Genomic DNA, 27577 nt, shown 5'->3' with positions numbered 1-27577 from the left:
ATGTTGCCGGTTGTTATTATTTAGGGTCATCAAATGAGTTTATCAGCAGTTTAGATGACAGCTTGATGCCAATAAAGAAAGTTTTTCAGTACTTAGTTCAGCTGTAATAACCAGTCGTTGGCTATTTAAATTATGTTCTCTTTCTTCTGTACAGTCATATCACTTGTATGGTCGAAGAGATCACACAAATACGAGTCTTATACAGATTGTCTTTGTATGCTAATAGAAAGATTATACCGACAATTCATTTTTCTAGAACGAAAATACATAAATTACCTTTTTGTCACAGTGATAATCTTAAAAACAAAATAGTTTTTAATTTTGAGTATATGAAGTTGTGAGCAGACTGCAACTTATATAGTGTTGTTAGTTTCATAATTATATATTTTATTTCGATTAAAATATGAGTTGCTTATAGATGATTATTTTTGATGTATTATGTCACAAAAATTCACCTTGTTAAAAACTTAAAACTAATACATCAGTATTCATAATGTTTTAAATTGTTTAATTCATTAATTATATTATATGTTAGTTGCGGCTTCGGCTATAATGTAATTTCTATGGACTTATCTATCAAATATGAAAATCGATTGGTACAATGATTATAATTAGTTTTAATTAATAACAATAATAATATAAAATATTTAGGTATAATAAAAATTTATACATCATTTTAGTAGCGTTTGACATCATTAATAATAGCACTATTCAATAATTTTCGGTGTTTTTGATTAGTAAGTCGCAATAAGCCGCTCAATATTTCTAACAAAGTTTTGTATTATAGATTATAATTTGTTGAGAAATAGATGGCCTCAACCAAATATTATTTTCAGGCTGCACATTAAATGCAAATTTAAAATAAGCTTATTATTTAATTTCATCATTCAAGACGGCGAGTTCGCAAGATGCCGGAAAACAATATTTGCCGAGGCCAATTACTATTTCAACAAATTATAATCTATAATATTAAACAAACTTTGTTGTGTAGAAATATTTGCTTGGCTGATTGCGTTACTACTCAAATCAAAACACCGAAAATTATTGAATAATCGTGTATTATTAATGTATAAGTCAAAGCGCTACTAAAATGTATGATATAAATTTTTTTATTATACCTAAATATTTTATATTATTATTGTATTAATATATAAAACTAATTATAATTAACATTGTACCAATGCTGATTTTCGTATTTGATAGATAAGTCCATGCAAATTACATTATAGCCGAAGCCGCAACTAACTCTAATATTATATAATATAATTGAATACAATTTAAAACAATTTATGAATAACTGATGTATTAAGTTTTTAAGTTTTTTTAACAAGGTGAATTTTTTTTGTGGACATTAATAAAAAAAAACATCTAAAATGTCAAATGTCTATAAGCAACTCATATTTTAATCGAAATAATTTGAAAATTTTAATTTATATGTAGAAACTAACAACAGCTTATATAAGTTGCAAAGTCTGCTCACAACTACATGAAATATACTCAAAATATAAAAAAAACTATTGTTGTTTTTTTTTTTTTAAGATTATCACTTTAATGTAACAAAAAAAAGGTAATTTTATGTATTTTTCAGGGTTCTAGAAAAAATGAATTGATCAGTATAATCAACTTTCTGGCTATAACATACAAAAGACAATCTGTATAAAAGATGACTCGTATTTGAAAATGTGATTCTCATATCGACCAATTACAAAGTGTTATATGACTGTACAGAAGAAATGAGAACGGATAATTTAAATATGATGGTGTCAACGTGATAGTTGAATTTATTACGAAGCAAGGATAAGTTTTGGTAAAATATTAAAAAAGAACTGTACAATTTAACATCGAGAGAGCATGTCATATAAACCTTTAGGTAAATAATTTGATAATTATTCCGATGTGTTATTTTATAACACAAAAAGATTAATACCGATTAGCTGTTAATTGAATTTTATATTTTTTATGTTATCCATACCGAAATTTGACGCAGACAAAAGCCAGGACTATTATCACTATAACTAATCAAAGGATAACTGAATTTCATAATGAAAAAATTAACTATATAAAAACAATCAAAAATGATGTGAGATGACTTTCGAAGTATCGATTGAAGTATCGAGTGAATCGAGGTATTATTTGAGAACAAAAAATTCATTTTTTAAAATTTCCAATAAGATGTATAACAATTCATAGAGGCTCTAAGCTAACACTTTCAATGTAAAAGTTTTTTTTTTTATGAAATAGACAAAGAACCATTTATATTGAGTGATAGCTTATTGTTTCAAATCATCATTCAAGATTAATGTGATGCTTGCAGATGCTGGAAAATAATATTTGGTTGAGGCCATCTATTTCTATTTTAACAAATTATAATCTATAATATAAAACAAAATTTTGTAAGATAGAAATAGTTGACTTTGGCTGATTGCGTTACTACTCAAATTAAAAAACACCGAAAAATTATTGAAAAATTGTTTATTATTAATGTATAAGTCAAAGCGCTACTAAAATGTATGATATTAATTTTTTTATTATACCTAAATATTTTATATTATTATTGTATTAATATATAAAACCAATTATAATTAACATTGTACCAATGCTGATTTTCGTATTTGATAGATAAGTCCATGCAAATTACATTATAGCCGAAGCCGCAACTAACTCTAATATTATATAATAAAATTGAACACAATTTAAAACAATTTATGAATAACTGATGTATTAAGTTTTTAAGTTTTTTAACTAGGTGAATTTTTTTTTTGGACATTAATAAAATAAACATCTAAAATGTCAAATGTCTATAAGTTACTCAAATTTTAATCGAAATTTTGAAAATTTTACTTTATTATATAAAGAAACTAACAACCGCTAATATAGACATTTAATTTAAGCATCAACGAATATTCGTTTATTATTTAAAATAAAATAAAGCTAATCGTTTTTTTACACATGAACATTAAATTTCGTCAACATTCAAACTTCAGACATGCATAAAAAATATATTTTACGGAGTTATTTTCTACTTTTTTTTATTTCCAGTATTAAAAACTTATGAGAAATTTTATATTACATTTCTAAATCTTAGGTACCTATGACATTAAAAATATTAGTAATTTTTAACTATAAAATAATTTGCTAATTTTTAAGATTTTGAAAAATTTTTTCCTAATACTGTCTTTGTCTATAGTAGAGACTAAAGTATACACAGGTAAATCCTACAAATATATTTGATTATAATATGTATACTTACCTATATTTATTTGATAAAATACCTATAGATTATAGTTTAACGTATATTATACTATTTACCCGTTGCAGGTATGCCGTTAATGTCTTGGTTTTTTCTTCTTTCATGATGACTTTAATAATATTTCTTATTCAATTTTCCTGTAACAATGAATGTTCAAGGTATCTAAAGACTAAAATGAATCTATGGTGTATATAGTATATACACCCATTTATGTTTTAAGCGTTTCCGCAACGAAACGATTGTTTTTCATAACGATTTATTGATAATAAATATTGTTTTAAAATGTAACGACTACCTCTACCTTGGTATATAATGTGTACCACATCGGTATCCGTACAACTTACCGTACCAACATTAATACGACTTTGGATCTATAATATAGTTAAAAATGGTGACCGATCTAGTTGACCCCCGCCGAGAAAGTATTCCCCCGCCACACTAGTTTAGTTGACGGCGTTGACGCCCGCCGTTTATCTCTAGTGCACGTTTTAAAATGACTGGCAGCAAAGTATTTTCCAACCGATCGGATACCCATGCGACGAAGCACTCGTTTTCAAGTCATATGCCACCAAATATACTATTGCTGTGGCAATATTCAACCTGTATTATTTTTACGTTTGACAAATAAACTCTCATCGATTTTTTTAATTGATTGCCAATGAGTCGTGCACACCACCAAATATTTATCGGAAATTCGTGTTTTTTTTGTTTAGTATACTGCGATATTTTCAGTGTATTATATATATATACGTGTGTATATTTCAATGATGACGACTGAATAATTTACTGAGGTAGGTAGGTACTCCATACAATTTTATTATGCTGCACGGTACCCGCTGTTGTTGATACATACATCCCACATCATTAATTTTAGTACACGAATTTTACTTTACATCTTATTCTATTCTTGCGATATCTAGCAAGTAAATACCTCCTAATGTATACTATAATTTTCGTACCTTTTTCATCTGCAGTAGATAGATGAATACATTTTATAACGAATTATTAGGACATCGAAAACACGGCAGTTGTTAATAAAGCCAATGGTGGTTTCGTCTGGTCATATTTTCCGATTGCCACACGTCGGCGAGTTCACACTTCACAATGTACTAAAATAAAAAACAATTGAAATCTGATGATATTTACGCGCTCGCTGACGCAGTTGGTGACTTGACCTTATCGTTATCACAGTACGCAAGTCGTGTTATCATTGGATTAGTGTGTTTTTGAATAACCTTACGTTTCCGTTAAATATAATGGTTTTATCATTATCAATTATCGTTTATCACGAAAGCTTACTAAAAAAAAAAAAACCGAGTTCGACTGACTAAACACTATTATAGACCGTAGTCGCTATATAGTATGTATTGCGGTTCGCCGGGAGGCCCGATAATGGGTAGATTATTTTGCGTTCTTAGAATGTTTTTATTGCTCTTCACAACGTCGTTCCCTGATAATAACGATTGTTTCGAGTCCACCAAACGTGCGCGTCAATTAAGACGACTAATAATTACACCGATGTCCAATTACGCTTCGACTGCTACGACAGTGCTATGGAATAGTAATATACCCTTTATCTAACAATAATAACATATTATTATTGAATTATTATGCATTTGTGATAAAAATTTACTGCAGCTGATTTCTCAATAAATTCTTACTGTACCAAATTATTGATAATAAATAATATTTATTGCCCTAGTGTTAAGTAGTGCTGTTTTGTGTCCTAAGTCTTAATTAATCTAGTATCCACCGAGGGGACGTTCCGAAACGATGGTGAAAACTCTAAACACCAAGTTGAACTTCTATCATTAAATCGGAAACTCCGCTTCGAATGAAACAACAGCCTGACAGGTGTCGGTTGGACGACAAGAGCACAAGTAAAGTCATTTTTTTGAATAGTAATATCTACCATAATTATTAGCCTAATACATCATGAATACTATTCTTAGATTTATTGATATTCGATGATCAACGTTTATAGTATGGACAATGAAACAAATCTCGGAAAGTCACTAGCATCAAACCAAGATTGTTTACCAAATAGCTCATCCAGTTTGTCAAAATCAGATGTCATGTCTGGGAATCAAATGATTGATAACTGGTGTAAGTTCTATTTGTATGTTTTCTAACAAAAATTAACTATTTTCTACTACTTATAACGTTCAATCTAAATTTAATTTTCTCAAACTAATGATACATTTTTTTTAATTTTGTGAAATCCAATCTTGATTTTGTATATATTTTTTCAGTGGGTCTAAGTGTACATTGCACAACCTCTATTGAAGATTTTTGTGATGGAGATTTGGAGCAACCAGACACAGATCCATCGCCATCAACTTCTGGACTGACGTATGATTTAACAGCATTTCCAAAAACAACATCAGCAATGACTATGTTTTATCCACACTTAAATGGTTATGACATTCACCCATTGCTTTTAAATCAAAAACGACGTAATCAAATGGAATCATCATTCATAGATCCATTGAATTTACCACCACATCCTCTTATGCCTGATGTCCCGCGTCAAATGATTCATAAAAATAAGGCTAGTATTTGTAGTATTTATCTTTAAATTTTGATAAATACAAGTAAATAAAACATTGCACTAGTATAAATTATAAGTTACCTATGTACCTAGTTTTTTTAAATAAGTTAATCGACTTAATATTTATTTTATTATAAAACATATTTTTTATAGTCTATTTATATTATTCATACATTTTTTAACTAAACTTTGCGAACAACTTTTACATCATCTATACCAAAATGACTCCAATTTGGTGATGGTTGGCGCAAGATCAGTTTTATTTTATACAAATCTGACCAATCTATTTCACTTTCAGATGATTCAATACATACATAGTCTTGTGATTGCAATTCTGAATGAGTATTATCCATTATTTTCTAAAATTTGTAAAAATTTAATAGAACTTTTTTATTTCTCATTGAATTTTTATGTTTGATAAAAAAAATTAAATATGTGTATAACCTTTTGCTTTATAGCTATGTACCATTTTTTTAATCTTTTTGGATCAGTATTTGATGTTTTCATAACCAAAACTGAAATTATATATGTATAGTAATTTTTAAAATATATTTCACCAACATCTTGTGAAGTAGAACCAAAATCTAATATCATCGCAATACATTTAGAATTGTAACCTGGATTTTTCTGGTCATTAATGTTTAAATAAATTGGTATTACAGTAGCTCCAAATTCAATGGAATTATGACTATTCTCTGCAGATGAACTCTGTATACACAAATTGGAATTTAGTTCATAAATATAATTTTCCATATTTTTAAATGTTTGATTCTATAACACTAGACTGTTATTTATAAATTATGCATAGCAATAAGTAATAAATAGTAATATTTTTTTTAAATAATTTGTACCAGCATAAAATAGATTGATGAACATTTTAATATTTAATAGGCACGTCCAAAAATATCTCACAGGCGATCCGATTTTACAAACATCCAGTCATCAAATTTTGAACAACCATTAATCGTCGATACAGAAAAATATCAGCGTAAATCATTTTATTGTGTGGCATGTAGTAAAACGTTTAAATTTCAAACATCATTGTTACGACACAATAACAAGGTACACATTAGTAAGTACCAATGTCAATCATGTCATCGTGTGTTTTCAAGGCAGGCATATCTTGATGTGCACACATCTAAACAGGGAAGTTCATGTTACCTGGGTAATGGGTATGCCATTGCAAAGTCAAAAAAATAATTGTTTTCTTTGAGGAAGATAGAGTTGTTTAACCAAAAATAATATAATACTTATAGGGTAGAATAAGTTCAAATCTTCACTTGAGAAGTTAGCCTCAGAAATAAATGAAAAATTTGTTACGAGTTTACTTTTTTTGTTTGCTATATTTATTGTTTATAGATTAAATTTATTTAAAAATTAAATAATCATGAAACATTTATTCTAGTCAGAGAACAGCCTGTTCTAGTCTGTTCTGTAGTTCATTCATGTTGGCATTAAAACATTTAATAATATCTATCTCATAACTCTGGAAATAATTGTATATCAAGAAAAGGAATCTTAAGTCTAATATTTATAGTATAAAACATTTATATTCTTCAGTCATTTAACATTTATAAATCAATGATAAATGTTAAATTCATTAAATTTTGCTCTGTATGGAATGTTTCAAAATATGTTGTATTGCAATAATTTTAAGATTCTTATTATACTATAAGAAAATTTAGACTGACTATTTTTCACTGACAAAAGTTTTCCATGTGTGTAGTCTGCTAATATTTATTGTTATACACTACATACTTCTCTATTTTACTTTTATATGTATAAAAATTGGTAATGAACCAAAATTGATAAATCATTCATTCCTCAATACTAAAATAAGCAATTATTAATACCAAAAAATATTCATAGATGAGCTTATTATAATTTCCTAAAAAAAAATTAATATTTTTACACTGTCAAAAAAACAAACAACTTATTTTTCTACTTTTTAATTGTTTTTATTATTACTTATTGTTAATTATCATTAAGTGTTAAATACTAATCATAACCTGTGATTTAAAAAGAAATGTTTGTTATTCACAACTGTTGAAAATTTGTCATTTACATAACTCATTAATATTTATATTATTAAATATTATGAAAAGACATCTATATATTTTTATGTAACAATAATAATTTACTACCCAAAATAAATTTTTATATATCCTAAAATGAAACCATTAAATTATGTTTGGAACTATTTTATAGTTTATTTAGAAATAAACGAAAATAAAATGTTGATTGTTTTTATTTTGTTAATGACTTGGGAAAATTTTAAAATTGATAATTTTTCATAAGTTACTTTAAACATTATATTAAATTATATGATACTGTATAACTATTATTGTTTTATTGTTATTAAATATTAAAATATTTAAATGTATGTAATACTGTATTTATTATTATTACCTATTGAATTCTACAACACGTTAAAATTTGATAAATTCATTTTATTTTGTTTTCATCTATTGGCTCATTTCATGCTAGTTTTTTTTTTTTTTTTTTTTGCTATATTTTAATGTATAATACATTAATACAGTATAACTATACTTGCAATCATGTTCATTATTTAATTCAACCATAATTTCTTCTCTAAAAATAGTATGTTATACTGAATGTGTACTCATGTTACACTTATAGTTTAATTATTTATGATTATTCTAATTAAATTGAACAACACTATTCAGTTATTAAATATTTCTGAAATTATTATTTCTTTCCTAATAGTTTCATTTTTAATGTGTTTTTATTTATAAAGAATTTATTATAAATTCAATGTTAAGAACTATTCTACAATTTGCAATTTGTTAATCATATTTTAATTAAAAAAAAATTAATTAATTTTTTTAATTGATCAAACAGATGACATATTAAAAACCAGTTAAGGTTCCCAAACTTTTCATGATACAGCCCATTTTAAAAAATATTTAATTTATAGTATACCTTTAATATAGGTAATAATATTGTTTTTATACCATTGTTGATTATTATCTATGTAATAACTTTTAACACTTTTCAAAACTTAATACTACCCACCAAAAATTTTAATTACAATTCATTGTTTGGAAACTTCTGTACTATAACATTAGTATACTATACCAAATAGTAAACATATTAATACATACATAGTTAATTAAACTTGGAGTCAAAATTTACAAAATCTAATAGCAATGAATAATTTTATGGTATTGACCATATGCTAACATCCAATATTAGTAAATTATCAATTAATTTTAATAAAAATTGATATCAATCCAATTATAATGTAATGTCAATAGACTAAGTGTATAATAATTTACAAATTAATTTTCCTCTGCATTTCTAGCTATTCTAAAATTGTAAATTTTGACGTATTTAAGTTTTTTCAAAAAATAACTAATATTGAATGAAAATTGTATTTTATAGATTTAGTCATGATATTATACTTAAAGACTATAGTCGTATACACAATTATATGACTTCTGAAATATTCAATACTATGCAATTTTATTTTGAATCAATGATTTTATAAAATTGATATGGAATTATTTAACAAGAATGCAATATAGTTTATTAATAATGTAAATTTAATAGTTTAAATTATTAATAAATAAATTTGAAGACAAAATGCTTTACAGTTGTTTAATTATAATATAGTAATTATTGCAATAAAAACATAATGATACTAACTCATAATATCAAAAATACTTAAAGAATAATAAACTATTTCAATAAGCTGGTTGTTTTTTCATTCTTTTAAGTACACCAAAATAACCAAATATGTTTGCTAATAAACAAAATGTAAGCAACATCATTATGTCAAAATATAAATTGCTGCTTATAAAACCATATTTATTTAAAACTGCTTTGCCGGTGTCCAAACAATTACCAACTTCAGTGCATGCTAAAAAAATTAAAAATAATTGCAACATTAAGATAACCTGCATTTAATTCTCAATAGAGACATATTTACAGGAGGAGTAGTTGATTCCCAATCTCTCTTACCCCCTACCCCTTACCCTTGAATATTGTAATAGTTTATTAATGTGCATCAAATAACTTGATTGATTACAATTAAAAAAAAATCATCATTAACGTTAAATAAAATAAATGCTATGCCTCTAAAATATACCACTAGGTTCCAGATAAATGATTAAAGAAATACTTACGTAATGTACTGACTTTCTCCCAAAACAAAGTAGACACTGTTTCACAGCCAAGGAAAAACAATGACAGATATCTTAATGAATAAAACACTTTTGGTAATGACCTGATAACACATAACAATATTTAATAAACACTTATAATATCTATAATCTATATTATCTATACGTTATTACAACTTACTTGAATGATAAATAAGCACCACTGAGAGGCAATGCTAAATACTCGTAAACTGTTGAACACACAACAGCTTCCTCAACACGGCTAAAGTATGCTGACACCAGACTTCCTGAAATAATATTATTACTATGATTTTATACGGATAATATTAAGTTTCATAATTTATTATTTATTTACTAATTTACTTAATTTTAAACAATGATTAGATTATAAATTCAATTACCATATGAAACAGATGCAAATGCGAGTATTAAAAATACTAACAATTGCATATACGCCCAATTGACACCAACAATCCAAAACACAATAATACAGAAGATTACTGTCTTTATAAATACCCAAATATACTATAACATAAATACAGTTTTATCACAGCTCGATATAAATTATTTATGTTAATATGCATACTGTTAATATTAATTCAGACACGTAGTAGGCACTCAATGAATACACTTTATTGCTAACTTCTCGATGGACTACTGAAAACTTTGTTTGATGTATGGATATGACTGAATAACTGAACTGAAACACTATGTTAATGACTAAGCATAACCAAAATCCTTCCCAATTTTGAACTGCTTTTGTATCGAATTGTAAGTTAGCATAAGGACTTGAAGTAATAACACCTAAAAACTATAGTATTATTTATTTTAGTATTATTTATTTTTTGTTTTATTCATAAAAATTAAGTATTACATATACTGTATTACTATTAAATATTAATATTTAAATTTTACCATTGATGTTCCAAAATCTAAAAACTTTTCCTTGTAATTTCTAATGAAACATGTCACTGATCTATACAGCAGAAGCAATACTTGAGTTATCCAATTAATCTTTTTTCTAAAATCCAAAACAAAAATCTCAAAAATTGTTACTAAAAATCCTAAACAAAGACTTACGCTTGTAAATGATGTCCATATTCTGACTGAACCTAAAGTTATAATTTTTTTTTTTTTTATTAAATTTAGTTAGTGTATTACTAGGGCTCAGAAGTTGATGAGGTAAAAAAATAAAACATTAAATAACAATAACAAAATATATTAGACCTTAAATACAATTAAAACATTGTACTAAATATAAATATCAATATCAAAGTACCTACGAGAGTAAAGCCTATTAAGTTAGTCTTTAGATCTATGATATTAAGTTTAAAATTAAAAAAAAATATATATTTTTACTCGTGGTTTTGATAGGTACTATATTTAAACAGTGATGCATGAATTTGTAGTTTTGTTATTAATTAGCAAAATACATGTTAAAATAACCTGAAAATTAAAAAAAAAAATTACTAAATTTTTTTTTTTTAACTAAAATAAAATCTATTCATTTAGATTCGTGTGTAATAGAAATAAATATTTTACTAGGAAAGTAGTCTAATTTATATACTATAAAATAAATTATTAAGTAATCAACTTCTGAGTTATATTTATTACAAATAATAAATTTCAACATACATCCCTATTGAATGAATTAAAGTTGATGTTCATTTGCGCTACATTTGAAAAAATTTCACACATGTTATTGACATTGTTTCTATCTAATACTTTATCTGAATTCAAAATTGATACAATAAAATCAGCTTTGTTATAGGTAGCAGGACAAATGTAACCATACCTAATAATAATTTAAACTAATTATTTCATGTAAAATTGTTAGTATAAATATTATTTTAAGATTATACTTTTGGAAAAAATTATTGACTAGTGATACTGATCCTTGGTAAGCTAACTGGCCATTAGTTAAAAGTATAATTTCTTGAAACTGATCAAACAAACCAGATGCAGGCTGATGTATGGTACATATGACGATTTTTCCACTTTGTGCTACTCTTCTTAATGTGTTTACTATATGTGCAGCAGAGTAACTATCTAAACCAGTAGTTATTTCATCACAAAATAAAATTGGTGGATCATTTATGAGTTGAACAGCCAGAGCTACTTTTTTTCGTTCTCCGCCAGACAGAACACACAAACGCGAGTTTAAAACTTTATTCAAGCCCAAATGATCAACAAGATAATTTATGCGGTCCTGGATTACTTTGTTGGCTGTGGTCCGGTCCATTTTCAATTTAGCCTGTAAAAATAGATTATTCCCATAGTGTATTTTATTGCATTAATTTTAGTATGATATATAAATAGAAAATACCCACCATTAACCTGAGTTGTTCCAAAACAGTTAATTGGATGAAACTTACATCTTCTTGAGCAACAAACCCTGATATTTTTATCATGGTTTCTTCAGATACTGAATGTCCATTTAATAAAAGTTGTCCATTAAAATTTCCTTTAATAATAATAAATTAATTAAAATTGATTTGTATTAAATATTAATATCCAAGTTACTGGTGATAATTTCAAATTTTATACTATCTCATACAGTTATCTATATCATTACTTGTTATTATTGATTTAAACATTTAAACTAAGAATATTTTTCAATTGAAATCATTAAATAGTCTTTAATTCTCATTTAATATAATATAATCATTTACATTAAGCATAGTAACTAATTATAAATTATAGGACTTATGAAATTTTGTTGTTTTGTTTGAAGAATTCATTTTCAAAATAGGTATTTTATTTTTTAAATTAATAGAATACAGGCTTTCAATACTGTATATTATGGCACATTATTTCAACTAATATTTTTTAGAAAATGTTATAACTTAAACCGATACAATCATTTTAAGTAAATCGTATATCAAATTTTAAAGATATAATACATAATTTCATGCTGTATTTACTTAATCATATTGTTATGTTTAATAAAATGATAATATAAAAATATAATGTAAATTTCATAAATAAAATTAATATTCGACTTATAGAACACAGAATACTATAATATCATGTTTAAAAGAAAAGAATATTATAATAGGTAGGTATTAGCCAACATGGTCCAAATACCTTTTTTTATCTTGCTTTAGGCTTAAAAATGTCTAAACCGTGTTCTGGATTAAAAGTTTACATAGGTAACAATTGATATTGTTATGAATAATATCTATAGCTCTTGAATTTTAATTATTTATTTTTATTTTTCTCTCATACAGACTTACCTTTTGTTCGATGACTTATTGTAGCCATTAGTGTAGTTTTTCCCGAACCACTAGATTGAAAATAATTAAATAAAAACTCAAGTTTATACAAAATTTAATGTTTAAAATTATATTTCATAATTACTGACCTTGGACCCATAATTCCCAAAAGAGTGCCACATTCAACATTACCACTAACTGAAAAAATTATAATAATTATACCAATAAAATATTGATTATCATTAATTAATGCTATAATGTATTGCACATTATTATATCAAGTAACAATGTTAAAATATTAATTATAATATTTTAAAAATATATCTACAAGAAATTAAAGATCTAAATTTTCAATACTTAAGAATTAGAAGGGTAGATAATTAAACCTTAACTTATTTGATACCTACCTAATCATTAGTGAACCATTAATTTTTGAATAAATAATATAATTATTTATTGTATGTTTTAGTAATAATTTATGAATTAGAGTACTTGGTTTTTAGTATATTAATAGTATAATTATACTTTAAATGTGTATTGTTTATGTTAATAATCAAAAGAAAGTATCAAATAGTTAATTTGAAATTGTTCATATATATTAGGGGAAAAAACATTAACTTAACTAAATGTAAGTATTACTGTGTAAGTTAAATGAAATATAATAGATATACAATAAAAATACGTTTTTACTTTCTATTTGTTGGTCTTTTTTATTGTTAGATTTTTTACTAAAAAAACAATCAAATGAGGTCAGTACTGTTATAAGGACATGGATCCAGAAGGTTAGGGTTTTAAAATAGCTTCAAATTAAATATTTATAATGTATAAAATATATATTATATAGCAATAATTTAAGTTGCAATTTGATTTGCCAAAATGAAAATAAAATTATGTTTGGTTAAGAATTTATTAGAAACAATATTGATAAATATATTTTTTATTATCTTACCATTGTTCAAAATTTGTTGAGTTACAACCTCACTACTACCAAAAAGTTTAGGAATTTTCTTTACGACCGATACATTCAATTGTTTCCATGACAGTACTAAATCCCGTTTAAATAATGTGGAAGAATTATCATCCTCTTCTTCAGCAGTGTTATTCCATGCCTTCCACATTTCATTGTATTTCAAATCCAAAATTTTTTTCTGTATATAAAATTATAAAATAAATTTATTAAAGTGATGAAATTAAAATGTACATTTTAAATGAAGTACTTACAGTCGCCATGGTGAAGCGAACAGCACTAACTAAAAGCTGTAATATGTTGTAAATATATTATGTTCGTACTGTTTTGATAAATCGCTAAAACTTATCACCTTGATGACCTCAGGTTTTTATTGTGATCTTTGGGCTTATGGATATATACATTTCAATTTTTGAGCTCTTTTCATCTATGCTAACTACTATAATAGTATTATCTTTTTGTCTTTCAATGTGTTAACTATATCTACATAACATAAGTAAGTCTAACACGTTAAACTTGAAAATTGTAATCATATTTCTAGAATAACTGTAATTTTCAATATAAGTACACACTTTACATCATCAACAAATGTAATTGTACAAAAATTAATAGGCTACAGAATAACCTTTCACCTACAAAGATAACTCAATATTTTTTACTAGTAATAAATTTTAATTAGTTATTTTATTATCACAGGCTTATACAGATATTAAATATTGTTATATTAATTATTACAACAAATACATTGAACAAAACTTTCAATATAAATAGTTATGATTAAAATCTATTATCAGATTTATACAACAGAAAATATATAGTTATATAAACAAATTTACCTTATGTCTTGTCTAACATCACAAACCCGTTACACAAGACCACTTTATTTTATTCTTGATAAATTAAGTAAAGTTCTTTTTAAAGTGTAATAATATGTAAATATTTTTATCATTAACCAGTTATTAATATACCCTAGCTTACCTATATACAATATTAACAAATGTACAACAAATTAATAAATAATGTAAAAATTAGATATTTGGTGTCTAGAACGAATAGAAAATACTTTAAATATGAATAAAAACAATAAAAAACTTTTCAATACTTTCTAGACTCTTGAATAGTAGATTAAATTATAATTATGATAATTTACAAATAAATTATTAAATATTATTCCTTCAATAATTCATCTGTACTATGTTGTTTTGTTTGAAACCATATTTGTAGGAGATAGTTTTGAAATCTGATCTGAATCTCCGATTGATATAACTACTGAGTCTCTTCTTTCAGATTCAACATTATCCATTCTTGGTGCATCTTTGTTAGTATCAACTAATCGGCTATTAAGAGCCTTTAAGGCTAACAATCTATAAAAATACAAACAAGTTATAAGAAGGTAAGCTTAAATTATAAGGTATACTATGACAACAATTTAAGTACTATTATTATTAATAAATCATATTACACTTCATATATCACAATTAAGGTTTTAATAATTTAATTCATTAACATATGAATCGATATTTTAAGAAATTTGGATCGATACAAATTATTCCAGAATATATTTATCTCAGATTTAAATATTTATTATAGCTTATTTTTCTATATTTTACTAAAATTTTAGTAACTGTGTTTATTAATGCTCTATGCATATCAAGTGACTGTCTTGCAATGAGAATCTCAAGCTAGTTGTGCAAAAAACCGTTTAATAATATGTGTAGCGTAGTAAGGACCATACAACATATTACACTTATTTTGTCATTTTGAAATCAATTTCTAACTAGTCCTATGTTTATGTTACTGGATTGAGAATCGTATTAAAAAATAGACAAAACATGTGCACAACACCTAACAACTGTGTAATAACTTAACAACACATACTCCATGTTATTAAGTAACTAAAACAGTTTAGAATTAATATAAATATAAAACAATTTAACACGTAAGAACAATTTTTAAATAAAAATACAAAACAGTAAAATTACTGATCTATAGCAAAGGCCAAGTAAACCTTATATCATTGAATAGGTAATATAGTAATAAATTAATATATCACAGCAGTGGCAGGAGTGGACTGGATTTGTATAAGACCAGTCAGTAATTATTTTTACTTGAGGCTATGATTAATGTTTTTAGAATATGTTATTAAATAGGACAGTTTGCTACAGATGCCAGATTGGATTACATAAATTGTTTCTAAAAACTCAAACACTGTTTTGTGCGGACCCAGTCTAATTAGCTGTTATTAATTTAAACTTATAAATCAATACTGGTGTATCTTAGTAATAAAATCATACAGATATAAAATAACTAAAAATAATTTAAATAATTAAAAACAATTTTTAAATAAAAAAAATTATTTTATTTTTAGTTCAATTAAATAAAGTATAAAATTAATTAAGATTCACTTACTTTCTTCTGTCCATATCATGTGATCGAATACCAGGCAAGGCGACAGTAATACCAGTTGGTGCACTAGCAATATCAACTCTACGTACAGTTTTTCTACATATTCCAGCTTTTACAAAAATGCTGTATACTGAATTTGACAATACTGAAATTGGTGGTTGAACAATAACTGGGAAAAAACTACAAAAATACCAAGTTAAAAATGTATACAGGAATGTAATACCTATGGTAGTTTACCTTGCAAAAGTAAAGTTGTCAGCCATATCACCTCTTGTACCATTTGTGTGCGTCTGATAAAACCTCAAGTACGTCCAACTCATCAACACTCCACTGATGACCATTGTTGGTTTTGTGCCATCGACAAAGCCGATGAACCAGAGCACGAGAGCAATGAATATCGTGTACAAGGGTACATTGCGGTTAGTGATGCGACCAGCCGGTGTGTCCAGCACGGTGCTATCGGGCATGATCTGTTTGACGGCCACAGTGACACCAGCCAGATATCCTGCCAAGCCGCGCACGTGCACCGAGAACAACAATGCCGGATCCCAGGTGCACATGTAAAGGATATAGTAGAACACTGCGCATGCCAACGCCACTCCTACGTTGACGATGGCGAAGAACACGAGCACTTGCAATTCACCCCACAGGGGTTCGATGAGTTTGCTGCACACGGCCACCATGGCAATGTCGAGCAGCACTTGCCACAGGTGTGTCTCGAAGAAACAAAACGTGAACGGCGTCCATAGCCAGAACGACGGCGGAAACAAGTAGCCGGGCGTCACGCCGAACACCGTCGAGCTCTTGGACCAAAACGAGAAGAAATAGCACACCGACAGCATGCACGATATGATTTTGATACAGAGCCCCGTGTTGTTGAATAGCAGTTCAGTGTTTTGCTTGATGTGGGGTAAATTTTTACGTACTTTGTTGAAAACGGACATGTCGATGTAGGCGGGATGATACGCATAAGTTCCAAAAACAAATATCAATTCGTACACGCACGTATTTTCATCGTATTACATTAATCGCGGTCGGCGTTCCACAAAATTGTATGGTACACAACAACAACTTAATACAGTACTGATAAACACCTGATATCGCGGGAGCTATCAAGAAATAAACAATCATAATGATAACAATATGTTTTTTTCACGCGGACGGTAATCTTGATAATCTATCAGTGATTATTTTGAAAATACCGTTATCACGCGGCTCTGAATACTGATAAGCTTGAATCTTATCAAAACCAAAGATTATAATATTATTCACGAGCAGTAAAGACTTGTATGGGATAAGGAGGGAGCCAAATTTTAGCAATAGTCGCATGGTTTTAAACGACCACAGGCTGCGCTGCGATCGTAAAAATTGCTAGTCGCTGCTTTAACCCGAATAGTATAGGGATTATTCGTGGTTTATGCTTTTTTGGGAAAATCTGTGGCCCATTATAAATTTTATAGCTCGTAAAATTACGCGTTGATACACGTATAACATATGTGTACATTTCATAAACATTTTTTTATTATTCCGTGTATAATTAATCAATCCGTTATCACTTATCAATTTATAAATATCAGTGGTGTGGTCCGGAGCCCGGGGGGCTTAAGACTATACCCCCCTTTCACTCAATCAATGGCCCTTTTCCCCTTAATGAATGTATTATTTATATTATTGTATTTTTCATTAATTCCAGTACTTACTTCTATAAAAGAATATGACATTTGTCAGTCTACAAATAAATCAAAAATATTTCAGAGAACTCGTCCAGAAACCTGATTAGTACCTAATAATAATAATGATAATTAACATTTTAACTATATCACGGGTTTTCAACAACACTGTGGTTTTAACTTATAAGCCTTATAACTATATTATTTATGGTTATTAATTATATGACCACGATGAAGACTAATTACAATGTATAATTACGATCATATTAAAAATAACAGTTGTTATCAGTTAATTTTGGTAGTGTGATAAATTAAAATTTACAATTTTGTAAAGACAGACATTTTTCCGAAAAAATGCACTTGACACATTTCAAGAATGTAATTAAACGATTTTCCCATCAAATTTTAAATTGCTTAAAATTTTAGTAGCCCTCCCAGTTAGTTATATTTACTGACTAGGTACTGCTAATAGTGAAATGTTTTTTTTTTTTTTTTTAAAAAAAAAGATTAAAACTTATTTGAAGAACACGACTTTCGAAAATAGATTAAACGATTTGGCACTTTTAAATTTATATGAAAATAATATTACCGACCGAAGACGTTTTGAAACAAGAAAAATACGTTTGTTGTAGATGAATATTAAATACTATGGTTAAATTCAAAATATTATTTGGTTTTTTTACGTTTATGAACAAATAAAAAAAAATGAATTTCATAATGGGATGTTTATAATATATAATAATATTTTATTGTATATAGCTATACAATTAAACTCAGTACTTGAATAGTTCAATTGAGCAATAAACCTAACAAAAATTGTAAAAAAACTTAAAAATAAGTTTAAATAAGTTAAATAAGTTAATAAGTATAAATATATACTTATTATTATATATTATTATTATTATACTTATTATTATTATTATTACTTATTATATATACTTATTATATAAATATATATACTTATTTATTAATAAGTTTAATTTATACTCAATTCCCCCATACATAATCCTGACTACGTTACTGTTTAATATGTATGAGTGACATCGAGTACGCACTAAGGTGGTGCATTGAACCATCTAAAATTTTAGGTAGGTTGGAAAAAATATTTAACCGAGATAGTTAATACTATTACTTAAGAGAGTATAAAGCAGGTAGTAGGGACTTAAACAGTTGTCAGTTACGTATTTTCTATGTAAACAAAACATTTAACATAATGTTGAGTAAATTATACTTTAACTGAAATTATACGAGTTAATATTATAAAATATCTCAAAATGTTTTCATATTTGTGTACCTATTAATATTTTATTCTTATATGATAAATAATAGGTAGATTGATAAGAACTAAAATAATTTTTCATACTCTATAAATGTATACAATACAAACATACTATTAAAATGTTTTTGAACACTGAACAGTGACTTTCATTGAAATAGATAGGTACAATGTACATGTAGGGAACATGCGCGCCGCACAGTTGTGACTGCCCCGACAGAGAATGAGACATCCAGAGCGGCGGAGAAGATCAGAAAGAGGTCCAGGAAATGCTGTTAATGCAAAATGTATAATTTTTGAAAACACATGAACGGGGAGTAAGTCAAGGAGCTGTCTCGTCTACCCCCCCACGTAGGTATAAATATTTGATATTGTCAATAAACGATGGCGGCGCCGCGGGAGCAATGCGTAAGCAGTTCCCGCGGCGTCGTCGGTTAAAAACTAAAAAAAAAAAAAAGATAAGCACATGTAATAAAATTAAAAATACAGTTGTTAAACAAATCTGTTGTTGAAAGGTATGCTGTTTTCAAGTGAAGCAAGCTGCTTGTGTGGTTTGCTGTTTTAAATTTTTATGTTTTTGAATAATTAATTAAGAGGGTAAGTAGATTCGTAGAATTTGGTGAGAATTGAACCAGATTTTTTAACCAAACTCAGCGCCAAATTATAACATTACCTATATTATGTAATATACGAAATTAAATAATATTTTGACTTAATTATCATAAGTTAAACTTGAATATTGTGCTAAACATAGTTTTGGTTTTTTTAAATATATGACTTTATTTTGAAAATATTACAATCTATACAAATGTATAATAAACAATTAACATAGCTTAGTTTTCATTGTATGCCAATAATTAATAAGGAAAAATAAAATAAAATTTATGAAATATACATATATATGCACATGTATGAATGCATAATTTTACGAGGTATGCAATTTATAATAGGTCACGTTTCAAAATAATTTACACATTTTTCAAAAACCACAAAAACATGAATAATACTTATATTACGTAAACCAAAGTAGCAACTTTTACGACTGTAGTTCAGCCTATGGCCGTTCAATCATACGATTTATTTCTAGACTTTCTAGACATTATCAGAAGCAAAGTTTGATCTAATTCTAATCTTCATGGCATGTTCAATAGAGGAAGGACACCACCGAACAAGGCTGGCGCCGACCTTTAAACTATGCACTTACTAGTAACCTAACCGGTCGGCTGGAGTGAAAAACTATGGTCTGAAATTATGGCATTAGACGTAATGATGTCGTTTTTATGTAAAAACTAAAAAGCATAGAGAATTTTTTGGTTTTTTAATATTATAATATTTTAATGATGAAACTTATGAATAATTACTACAAAACGTTTTTTCAAGACTTAATTTTTATCGATCCAATGTAAAAAATACAACCTCAAGACAAATAAATATAATTTGTTGTTTAAAAAAAATAGTATCGAGTTTTTTACATAAATATATACATTTTTGCAGGTATACATCTATTATATAATAAAAATGTTTGTACATCAACTATATCATCAATCTGATCATTTTTATATGCACAGCTTAATCAGTTCGGTGTCTTTTCTTTAGTGTTTATGATTAAAAAATAAGACCTTACTCTATGTTGTAAAGTGGTGAACTGGTAGATATAAATATAATAGTTGCGTAACGGACTAATCTATGTAATACCGATTGGTAGGTACCGACAATATATTTGTCTATATATTTTGCAAATGTACAGGGGCGGATTGGTGAATTTAAACAGCCCGGAAAATATGAATCAAACCGGCCCATTCACCGAAAATGTAACTTTCTCCCTTCTCCCATCACCCAAAAAGCGCATAATTTTACTTAAATTTCAAAATTTGTTTAGTTTCATCCCTAAATTAGTACTACCGCCTACCTATAATAGTTTTGGGTTAGTTAGATTGAAAGTCTAAATTGAACGTCAAATATTTATAGAAAATATCTTTAAATATTTTGTAACAATAGACATTCATTTTAGACTTTCATTTAAATGTCCTAATCATTTTATATAATTATTAAATACATTTTATTATTTTTCCAATTGTTCATAACATATTGCCTTGTCCTTATATTATATTTTATAATAACAATTGACAGTTATCTCTACAATCATCAACTTTTAGTTTCTTTATTAAATAATTAAATTAATAATAATTTCATTTTTAATACATCAATAATTTATAATTAAAATGTTATCATTAAGTTCATACACTTTAATAATTAAGTTCTCTACGAAACAATTTACTTTTGTTTTTCAATATCTAGTTCAATTATTTGGTCAAAATCTATACTACTCAAAATATCTTTGTTTGAAGCCATAATAAAAGTTTCTAATTTATCTTAATTCATAGTATTTCTCAAGCGAGTTTTAATTATTTTTAAAATTGAAAACGAGCGTTCACAGGCCTCCTAGTTTATAAACAAATTTTAAAGCAAATAAATGTAGTGCAATGTATAATAAATAAATAAAATTTAAGCTAAAGCAATAAAAATATTTAAAGCATTACCTAGGTTGAAGGAAGGATGAATAATGAATAGATACTTATAAATTATAAGTGTTATAACCTAATGTTAGTTATTGATATACATCACTATAAAGCTATTGTATTTCATATCAATACATTAAAGCAGCAAACAGCACAATATTTTTACACACTTTCTTTCATTACAAAAATTTTAGAAAATATTCACATCATTGTCTTGGTTTTCATTTTCCTCAGAATTATTATTATTAATAAACGAGTCAGGTAATGATATTTTCAACTTATTCTAATTAGAGGCAAAATGTAATAACTTTGACTATAAGCTATCCAATGTAGTATTTTATAAAATATTTTAAGTTTTATGGCAAACACATTTAAAAAATTTAGTGGCAACTGATTTTTTAAGTCTTCAAAATAAATTGGTGACAAACATATTAAGTCTATATATATATATTTGATTATTTTTTTAGGAATACTTTTTCCATGCTTTCTACTACTTTATCCGTCATTTTATTATGTATTTCTGCTGTACATTTTTTAAATGGATCTACTATCGAGTCATCTTTTGTTAACTCTTTAAACGCTTTTTTTTCTTAATCTCAATTTCGGTAACTCTGTTTCAATAGTAATGTTCAACTCTACTTCATTTTTGTCAACGAATGATTCCAGTTTATTATTTTAAATTTAATTTTTAAACTAAATACAACTGACTCGGTAACTCATAAATTTCAAAATTTTAAAATCAAAATACATACAAAAAATTACCAGCAGATATATTATTTATAGCCGTGCATGCAACTAACTGAATTATACCATAGATCTTATCTCTACCTTAGTCCGTGGCTAACTATTACATATTATATTATAAATTTGTGTTAATATTAACAATTTATTATTTTATTCATATTATTGAAATTGTAATCAACGTAAAAAGTATAGATAGATATTTAAAGGATAAAATAAAGAAATTTATCGTTTATTTTACTAACTCTTTCGGCCAGTAATAGTTCGAATGTACCAATAAGTACTAAAGTAATACTTTCTTGTTTAATTTTATAATATTTTACGCTTCTTATCATACAAAAATATTTTATTTTTTTTTTTTTGTGTAGCGACCTTTATAAAAAGCGGCCCATCGGGAAGATTACCGATTTTCCGTTTGGCAAATTCGTCCCTGTTTACACATATATGGTATATACATAAACTCAGAAATAATAAATGTTCCCAAGTTATTGCAACAATTATTTTCGTTTGACTATAAAATATAATATATATAGTGCTTACTATACCTAACCTGATTTTAATTTAAAAATAAGATTTTATTTTATTAATTATTCGATAAAAAAGATTTCTTTTTACTATTGTTTCCGGTATTTTCGGAAATAGTTCTAAATTTATAGAAGCTACGCCGTCTTTATTGTCAATTTCAGTGTGGATGGAGATCAATTTCTTCGGCAGTCTGGATATTGTTGGGTTTATTGTATTTTTCCAATTGTCCTGGTTGAATATTGAATAACGAATAACCATTAATGTCACGTACCACATTTTAATCATCTCCAACATATCATTAAACAGTTTTAGAGACCAAATTTTTATCACAGGCGAATATCGATTAAACATGTGCCTGACCTCTATTATGTTTTCTAATTTTATGTTCGGCATTTTAATTATATCCGTTTCAATCGCATTTGAGATTTGGGATGTAATGTTATCTTTATCGGTCATGTTACTTCCATTGTCAGCTTCTGTACTGTTATTAATGTCCGCAGAATTTACTGCAGTATCTCTTAATACATTTATGGACGATTTATTTGTAATTAATCGTCTTATTTCTTCTTTTATGTTGTTAATATCGTGATTCTCAATTTTTTGTTCGTCGCGAGGTATTGGTGTATACTTACCGCGAGTAGTTGTTGATTTTTCTAGCCATAAGATCGCGTTATTTAGTTCTGCTTGTTCAATCTGATATGTTTTATTGATTTTATGTTTTAGTTGTTGAATCTCTGTTAAACATTTATGTAAACCATCTAACGTTTCTTCGAGTGGTATACATTTTTTAATTTTATAAAGTTCATTGACTAGTTTTTTTAATTTATCCTCAACAGACATATTTTCAAAGTATATTACTTCTGGTATGCAAGATTCATCCGATTCAATTTTTATCACATGTTCTGGTTCTTTCATCAAATTTCGTTTCACCACAATGAAAATAATAAAAAGGAATGGCACTAAGATTAAGCCATTTTTATAAAAATCCATAGTAAATAAAAACATTATTAAAACGTATTTGAGGACTGCATTTAAGTCAAAATATTATGTATGATTTTTATACCTGTTTAATTTTTAATAGATATATGTATTATATCATACAGTATTATAGGTACATTATATTATAAATATTAGATAACATAGAAATAACATTGAATAAATAAAAATGAAATAACTATAGTGATAAAACATTTTTGTTAATTTTCTGCTGATTAAAGAAGATAATATATAATAAAGATATCGAGTATATAATAGTAATACTTAACCTATAATCATCATACACAAAAAACAATATCTATAAAATTTATTATTTTTATTAAAATTTATCACTAGGTTATTGTGACTAATGAGTGTTTACTATATCAATACACATATTATATCTAATATATTTATTATATTATGTATTATGGATACAGTATTATATAACATGATAATTTATATTTAGGTATGTGAAGTTAGTAAATTTACTTGGTCATAGTAATATAATATAATTTTCTAGTTAAAGTAAATCTCTAAAAATTGTACTGTCTATTTTTTACCAATAGATTACATCGAAACTATCTCAATGTAAAGAAAAAAAAAACTACACAAAAACAGTAAATTTAACGTAATGTGTATAAATTGTTAAAGTAATTAAAAAAAATTAAACTTTAAAAGTTTTATTGTTGAATAAGTTTCCTTATTACGTGTTTCTTGTCGTTATTCTTAACCCTCTGTAATCTATGGTACTTATTGTTTATTTATGCATAACCGATTGCGAATAAAATTTAATAAAAAAAAAATTAATCATGTCAATGGAAACGAAAATTATTTTCATGTATTAAATTTAATTTGAAAAATGTAGTACAATATTGGTTTGTAGTTACATGAATTATTTAAGAACTATAAATGGTTATTGTACTGCTATAGTACCAATATCCACTAAGTATAATATATTGCATATATTATAGTATTAATATTATAGTACATTGTCTTTAATTAAATAAAACATTAAGAAATTAATGTAATTTTTTTTTTATTAATTATATTTAATGATTTTAATGTATAGTATACCTATTAAGTACATATTTTAGGATAGTCGTTTTGTTTCGTTTTGTCGTTGCGATTCGTATTCTGTATGTTTATTTAACATACCTCCATTGAAAGACAAATATGCATAAAAACCAATTTTTAATGTGTAAGCTGTACATATTACATGCCTGTATACCATATTGTGTTTGTAGTAAAGCATATTTGATGTTAGTGATAATTTACATAAAAAAAAAAAAATGTAAAAAAAAATTGATACTAAATACATTTTGACAAATACATAAATTAAAATTTGATAAAATAATTTGACTTATACGTAATACAAATCTAAAACAGTAAATAGAAAGGTTAGTGACCTTTATATTATGATAATATACCTAATCCTCCTATAAGTCCTGTCGTATACGTATAATTAATATATATAACCGCTAAATACTAAAATAAATTCATTAAAATGTATTTTAGTTATTTTTTGATCTGTCAAATATTAATTTAAATCCGTTTTAAAATACCTCTAATCATATTATATTCTGTGTAGTAATTAAATATAATTACATAAACATGCATGGTGTATTGACAGCATTTACATTATTTTTTAAATACCTATTGATTTACTTAGTTATTTATTTATTTTTTTTGTTGAATTAACAATTTGAAGTATTGTTTTTTTAATATATAATAAATAATTATACATTAATAGCCATTGTGCTCTATTTGTATATATATTTTTCTATAAACCCTAGAGACCTAGTGTTTATAATAATTAATAATACATGTATTATTATTATTTATCATCTATATAACAAAAAACCACTAAAATATTATAAGTAATTCATACAAAGCATATACCTGAGCTTGTAGTAGTTGAGGTTCAATGTACAATTATTAATACTGCGTCTGTTGGTTAATAATAGTCATATCATATTATACATATTATAAACAACAATAATTGAATAATATAACTTTTAATGTTTAAATGTAAAACATTATTACATTTTTAAATAAAAATATTATTACGAGTAAGTTAAATAATTTAATAGCATCATATAAATAGAAATTTTAATTTTATATTGTTTCTTATAGTTTGGATTTTCTTTGTAGCTAATACTACATTAAACGAGTATGTGAAATGCTAATTACTGTGTACCTTGTATACTTAACCTGAATATTTAAAAAAGTTCATAATATAAAAGTTTTATATAATCAAGTAGGTCTTATAGTTTATCCATAGTATAATATCAACGATATCATATAGTTTTATTTAAATTATATTTTTGTAAACAGTAATATTACTATACATGGTAAAAAAAAAGTTCATACATTGTAATGCAAATAAGATTAATAAGTATAATATTAGTATAAGTATATTAGTATATTAGTATTATTACTTATTACTTATTAGTATAAGTATATAATTAATTTAAATGCAAATATAGACTAATGTCTTTGAATATTTAATCCTATAAATAATATAAAAAATAATAATAATAATATAATGAATTTGTCTTTGCTTTTGATCTCGCTATACTCTCAATTAACTTCTTTTGAAGTAGGTACTTTTAAAATAAAAAACTATTGTAGGTAGAACGAGACAAACATTAAATCTATCAAAATGAAAAATGATACCATAGGTAACTCATAAACCAGTGATTCCTAAACTTTTTTCCTTCGGGACATATTATTAGTTATTATAAGTCATGGTACACTTTGGATAAATATTAAATATTGCCTACTTACCAAATATAAATGGTTTATATATATGTATATAAAGTTCAACTTTTCACGCACACCCTTTGGGAAACACTGTCATAGACCTATCACGTTATGTATCTAAGAAGAAGTGTTTTATTTTATTTTATTAGTTTTTACGTTTGTATAGTATATGGACATATGGTAAACAATTGAATTGTAGATATTTAATTTTGCAACGATCCAGTCAATTAGATCTCTGACTGCACAGTTGACCTTGACCCGTGTGTTGTACCAACAGCACGAGCATATATAATAACCTTAGGGGCTAAGTTTAAGTATAAATATAACGATTTTTGTTCGGCATTTTATTTGCTCAGTCAGAACATGCAGGCTGCCATAAATGGCAAAAGTAGCTAGTATTGCAGTATATTGTATAGTTGTAGTTATAGTATCTTCTATCTACATATGTATAATATAGATATTAAATATTTTTTATATATATGTACAATTTCCAGTCTCCATCGCGACGTATGTTGTACTCAATATTATAATATCACCATAGTTATTATTAGTTATAGTATACATACATTTA

General features: G+C 26.1%; 5 protein-coding genes across 7 annotated transcripts; 1 reads left to right on the top strand and 4 right to left on the bottom strand.

The window, feature by feature from the left end:
• Positions 1-4567: 4567 nt before the first annotated feature.
• LOC112603011 (zinc finger protein MSN2-like) lies at positions 4568-7153 on the top strand. Of its 3 annotated transcripts, XM_025351411.1 has the most exons (5): positions 4570-4811; positions 4953-5130; positions 5203-5356; positions 5503-5801; positions 6693-7153. In XM_025351411.1, exons 3-5 carry the CDS (start codon positions 5218-5220, stop codon positions 6999-7001), a joined length of 747 nt encoding a protein of 248 aa, XP_025207196.1. In that variant the 5' UTR covers positions 4570-4811; positions 4953-5130; positions 5203-5217; the 3' UTR covers positions 7002-7153. The 3 variants fall into 3 exon arrangements, with proteins under 3 accessions (XP_025207197.1, XP_025207196.1, XP_025207195.1); XM_025351412.1 differs by having other exon boundaries at positions 4568-5130; positions 5235-5356; XM_025351410.1 differs by having other exon boundaries at positions 4570-5130.
• On the bottom strand, positions 5933-6601 carry LOC112603012 (nicolin-1-like). Its single transcript, XM_025351413.1, has 2 exons — positions 6246-6601; positions 5933-6160 (listed from the first exon to the last, which is right to left on the bottom strand). The coding sequence occupies exons 1-2, from the start codon at positions 6552-6554 to the stop codon at positions 5984-5986; spliced, it is 486 nt and encodes a 161-aa protein (XP_025207198.1). The 5' UTR covers positions 6555-6601; the 3' UTR covers positions 5933-5983.
• Positions 7154-9465: 2312 nt separating the features above from the next.
• Positions 9466-14641, bottom strand: LOC112603010 (protein scarlet-like). The gene is made up of 14 exons (XM_025351409.1): positions 14383-14641; positions 14111-14309; positions 13311-13359; positions 13183-13232; positions 12277-12410; positions 11809-12200; positions 11582-11741; positions 11027-11058; positions 10862-10967; positions 10533-10757; positions 10348-10471; positions 10128-10233; positions 9950-10050; positions 9466-9684 (listed from the first exon to the last, which is right to left on the bottom strand). The coding sequence occupies exons 1-14, from the start codon at positions 14389-14391 to the stop codon at positions 9509-9511; spliced, it is 1863 nt and encodes a 620-aa protein (XP_025207194.1). The 5' UTR covers positions 14392-14641; the 3' UTR covers positions 9466-9508.
• A 251-nt stretch (positions 14642-14892) lies between these two features.
• LOC112603016 (transmembrane protein 115) lies at positions 14893-17478 on the bottom strand. Its single transcript, XM_025351418.1, has 3 exons — positions 16772-17478; positions 16538-16714; positions 14893-15492 (listed from the first exon to the last, which is right to left on the bottom strand). The coding sequence occupies exons 1-3, from the start codon at positions 17476-17478 to the stop codon at positions 15321-15323; spliced, it is 1056 nt and encodes a 351-aa protein (XP_025207203.1). The 3' UTR covers positions 14893-15320.
• A 5823-nt stretch (positions 17479-23301) lies between these two features.
• LOC112603028 (uncharacterized protein PFB0765w-like) lies at positions 23302-24270 on the bottom strand. Its single transcript, XM_025351429.1, has one exon. It carries the CDS (start codon positions 24268-24270, stop codon positions 23302-23304), a length of 969 nt encoding a protein of 322 aa, XP_025207214.1.
• Positions 24271-27577: the final 3307 nt, after the last annotated feature.

Source organism: Melanaphis sacchari, unplaced genomic scaffold, assembly GCF_002803265.2.
Source record: "Melanaphis sacchari strain LSU unplaced genomic scaffold, SCAv2.0 Contig93_pilon_pilon, whole genome shotgun sequence".
In the NCBI taxonomy this organism is placed as follows: domain Eukaryota; kingdom Metazoa; phylum Arthropoda; class Insecta; order Hemiptera; family Aphididae; genus Melanaphis; species Melanaphis sacchari.
The sequence above is the reverse complement of the archived record's forward strand: the minus strand, read 5'-3'. Positions and strand labels throughout refer to the sequence as shown.

Bases quoted from the DNA above. Each gene is read 5' to 3' on its own strand.
- LOC112603012 (XM_025351413.1), bottom strand. From the start codon at position 6,554: ATGGAAAATTATATTTATGAACTAAATTCCAATTTGTGTATACAGAGT. The intron at 6,161-6,245 runs GTTATACACATA...TACAAATTTTAG, and splicing joins ACATAGCTATAAAGCAAAAG to AAAATAATGGATAATACTCA.
- LOC112603028 (XM_025351429.1), bottom strand. From the start codon at position 24,270: ATGTTTTTATTTACTATGGATTTTTATAAAAATGGCTTAATCTTAGTG.
- LOC112603011 (XM_025351411.1), top strand. From the start codon at position 5,218: ATGATCAACGTTTATAGTATGGACAATGAAACAAATCTCGGAAAGTCA. The intron at 5,357-5,502 runs GTAAGTTCTATT...ATATTTTTTCAG, and splicing joins TCAAATGATTGATAACTGGT to TGGGTCTAAGTGTACATTGC. The intron at 5,802-6,692 runs GCTAGTATTTGT...AATATTTAATAG, and splicing joins AAATGATTCATAAAAATAAG to GCACGTCCAAAAATATCTCA.
- LOC112603016 (XM_025351418.1), bottom strand. From the start codon at position 17,478: ATGTCCGTTTTCAACAAAGTACGTAAAAATTTACCCCACATCAAGCAA. The intron at 16,715-16,771 runs GTAAACTACCAT...GTATTTTTGTAG, and splicing joins GACAACTTTACTTTTGCAAG to TTTTTTCCCAGTTATTGTTC. The intron at 15,493-16,537 runs GTAAGTGAATCT...GTATTTTTATAG, and splicing joins CATGATATGGACAGAAGAAA to ATTGTTAGCCTTAAAGGCTC.
- LOC112603010 (XM_025351409.1), bottom strand. The intron at 10,234-10,347 runs GTAATTGAATTT...ATATTATTTCAG, and splicing joins ATTTGCATCTGTTTCATATG to GAAGTCTGGTGTCAGCATAC. The intron at 9,685-9,949 runs GTAAGTATTTCT...TAATTTTTTTAG, and splicing joins GGAGAAAGTCAGTACATTAC to CATGCACTGAAGTTGGTAAT.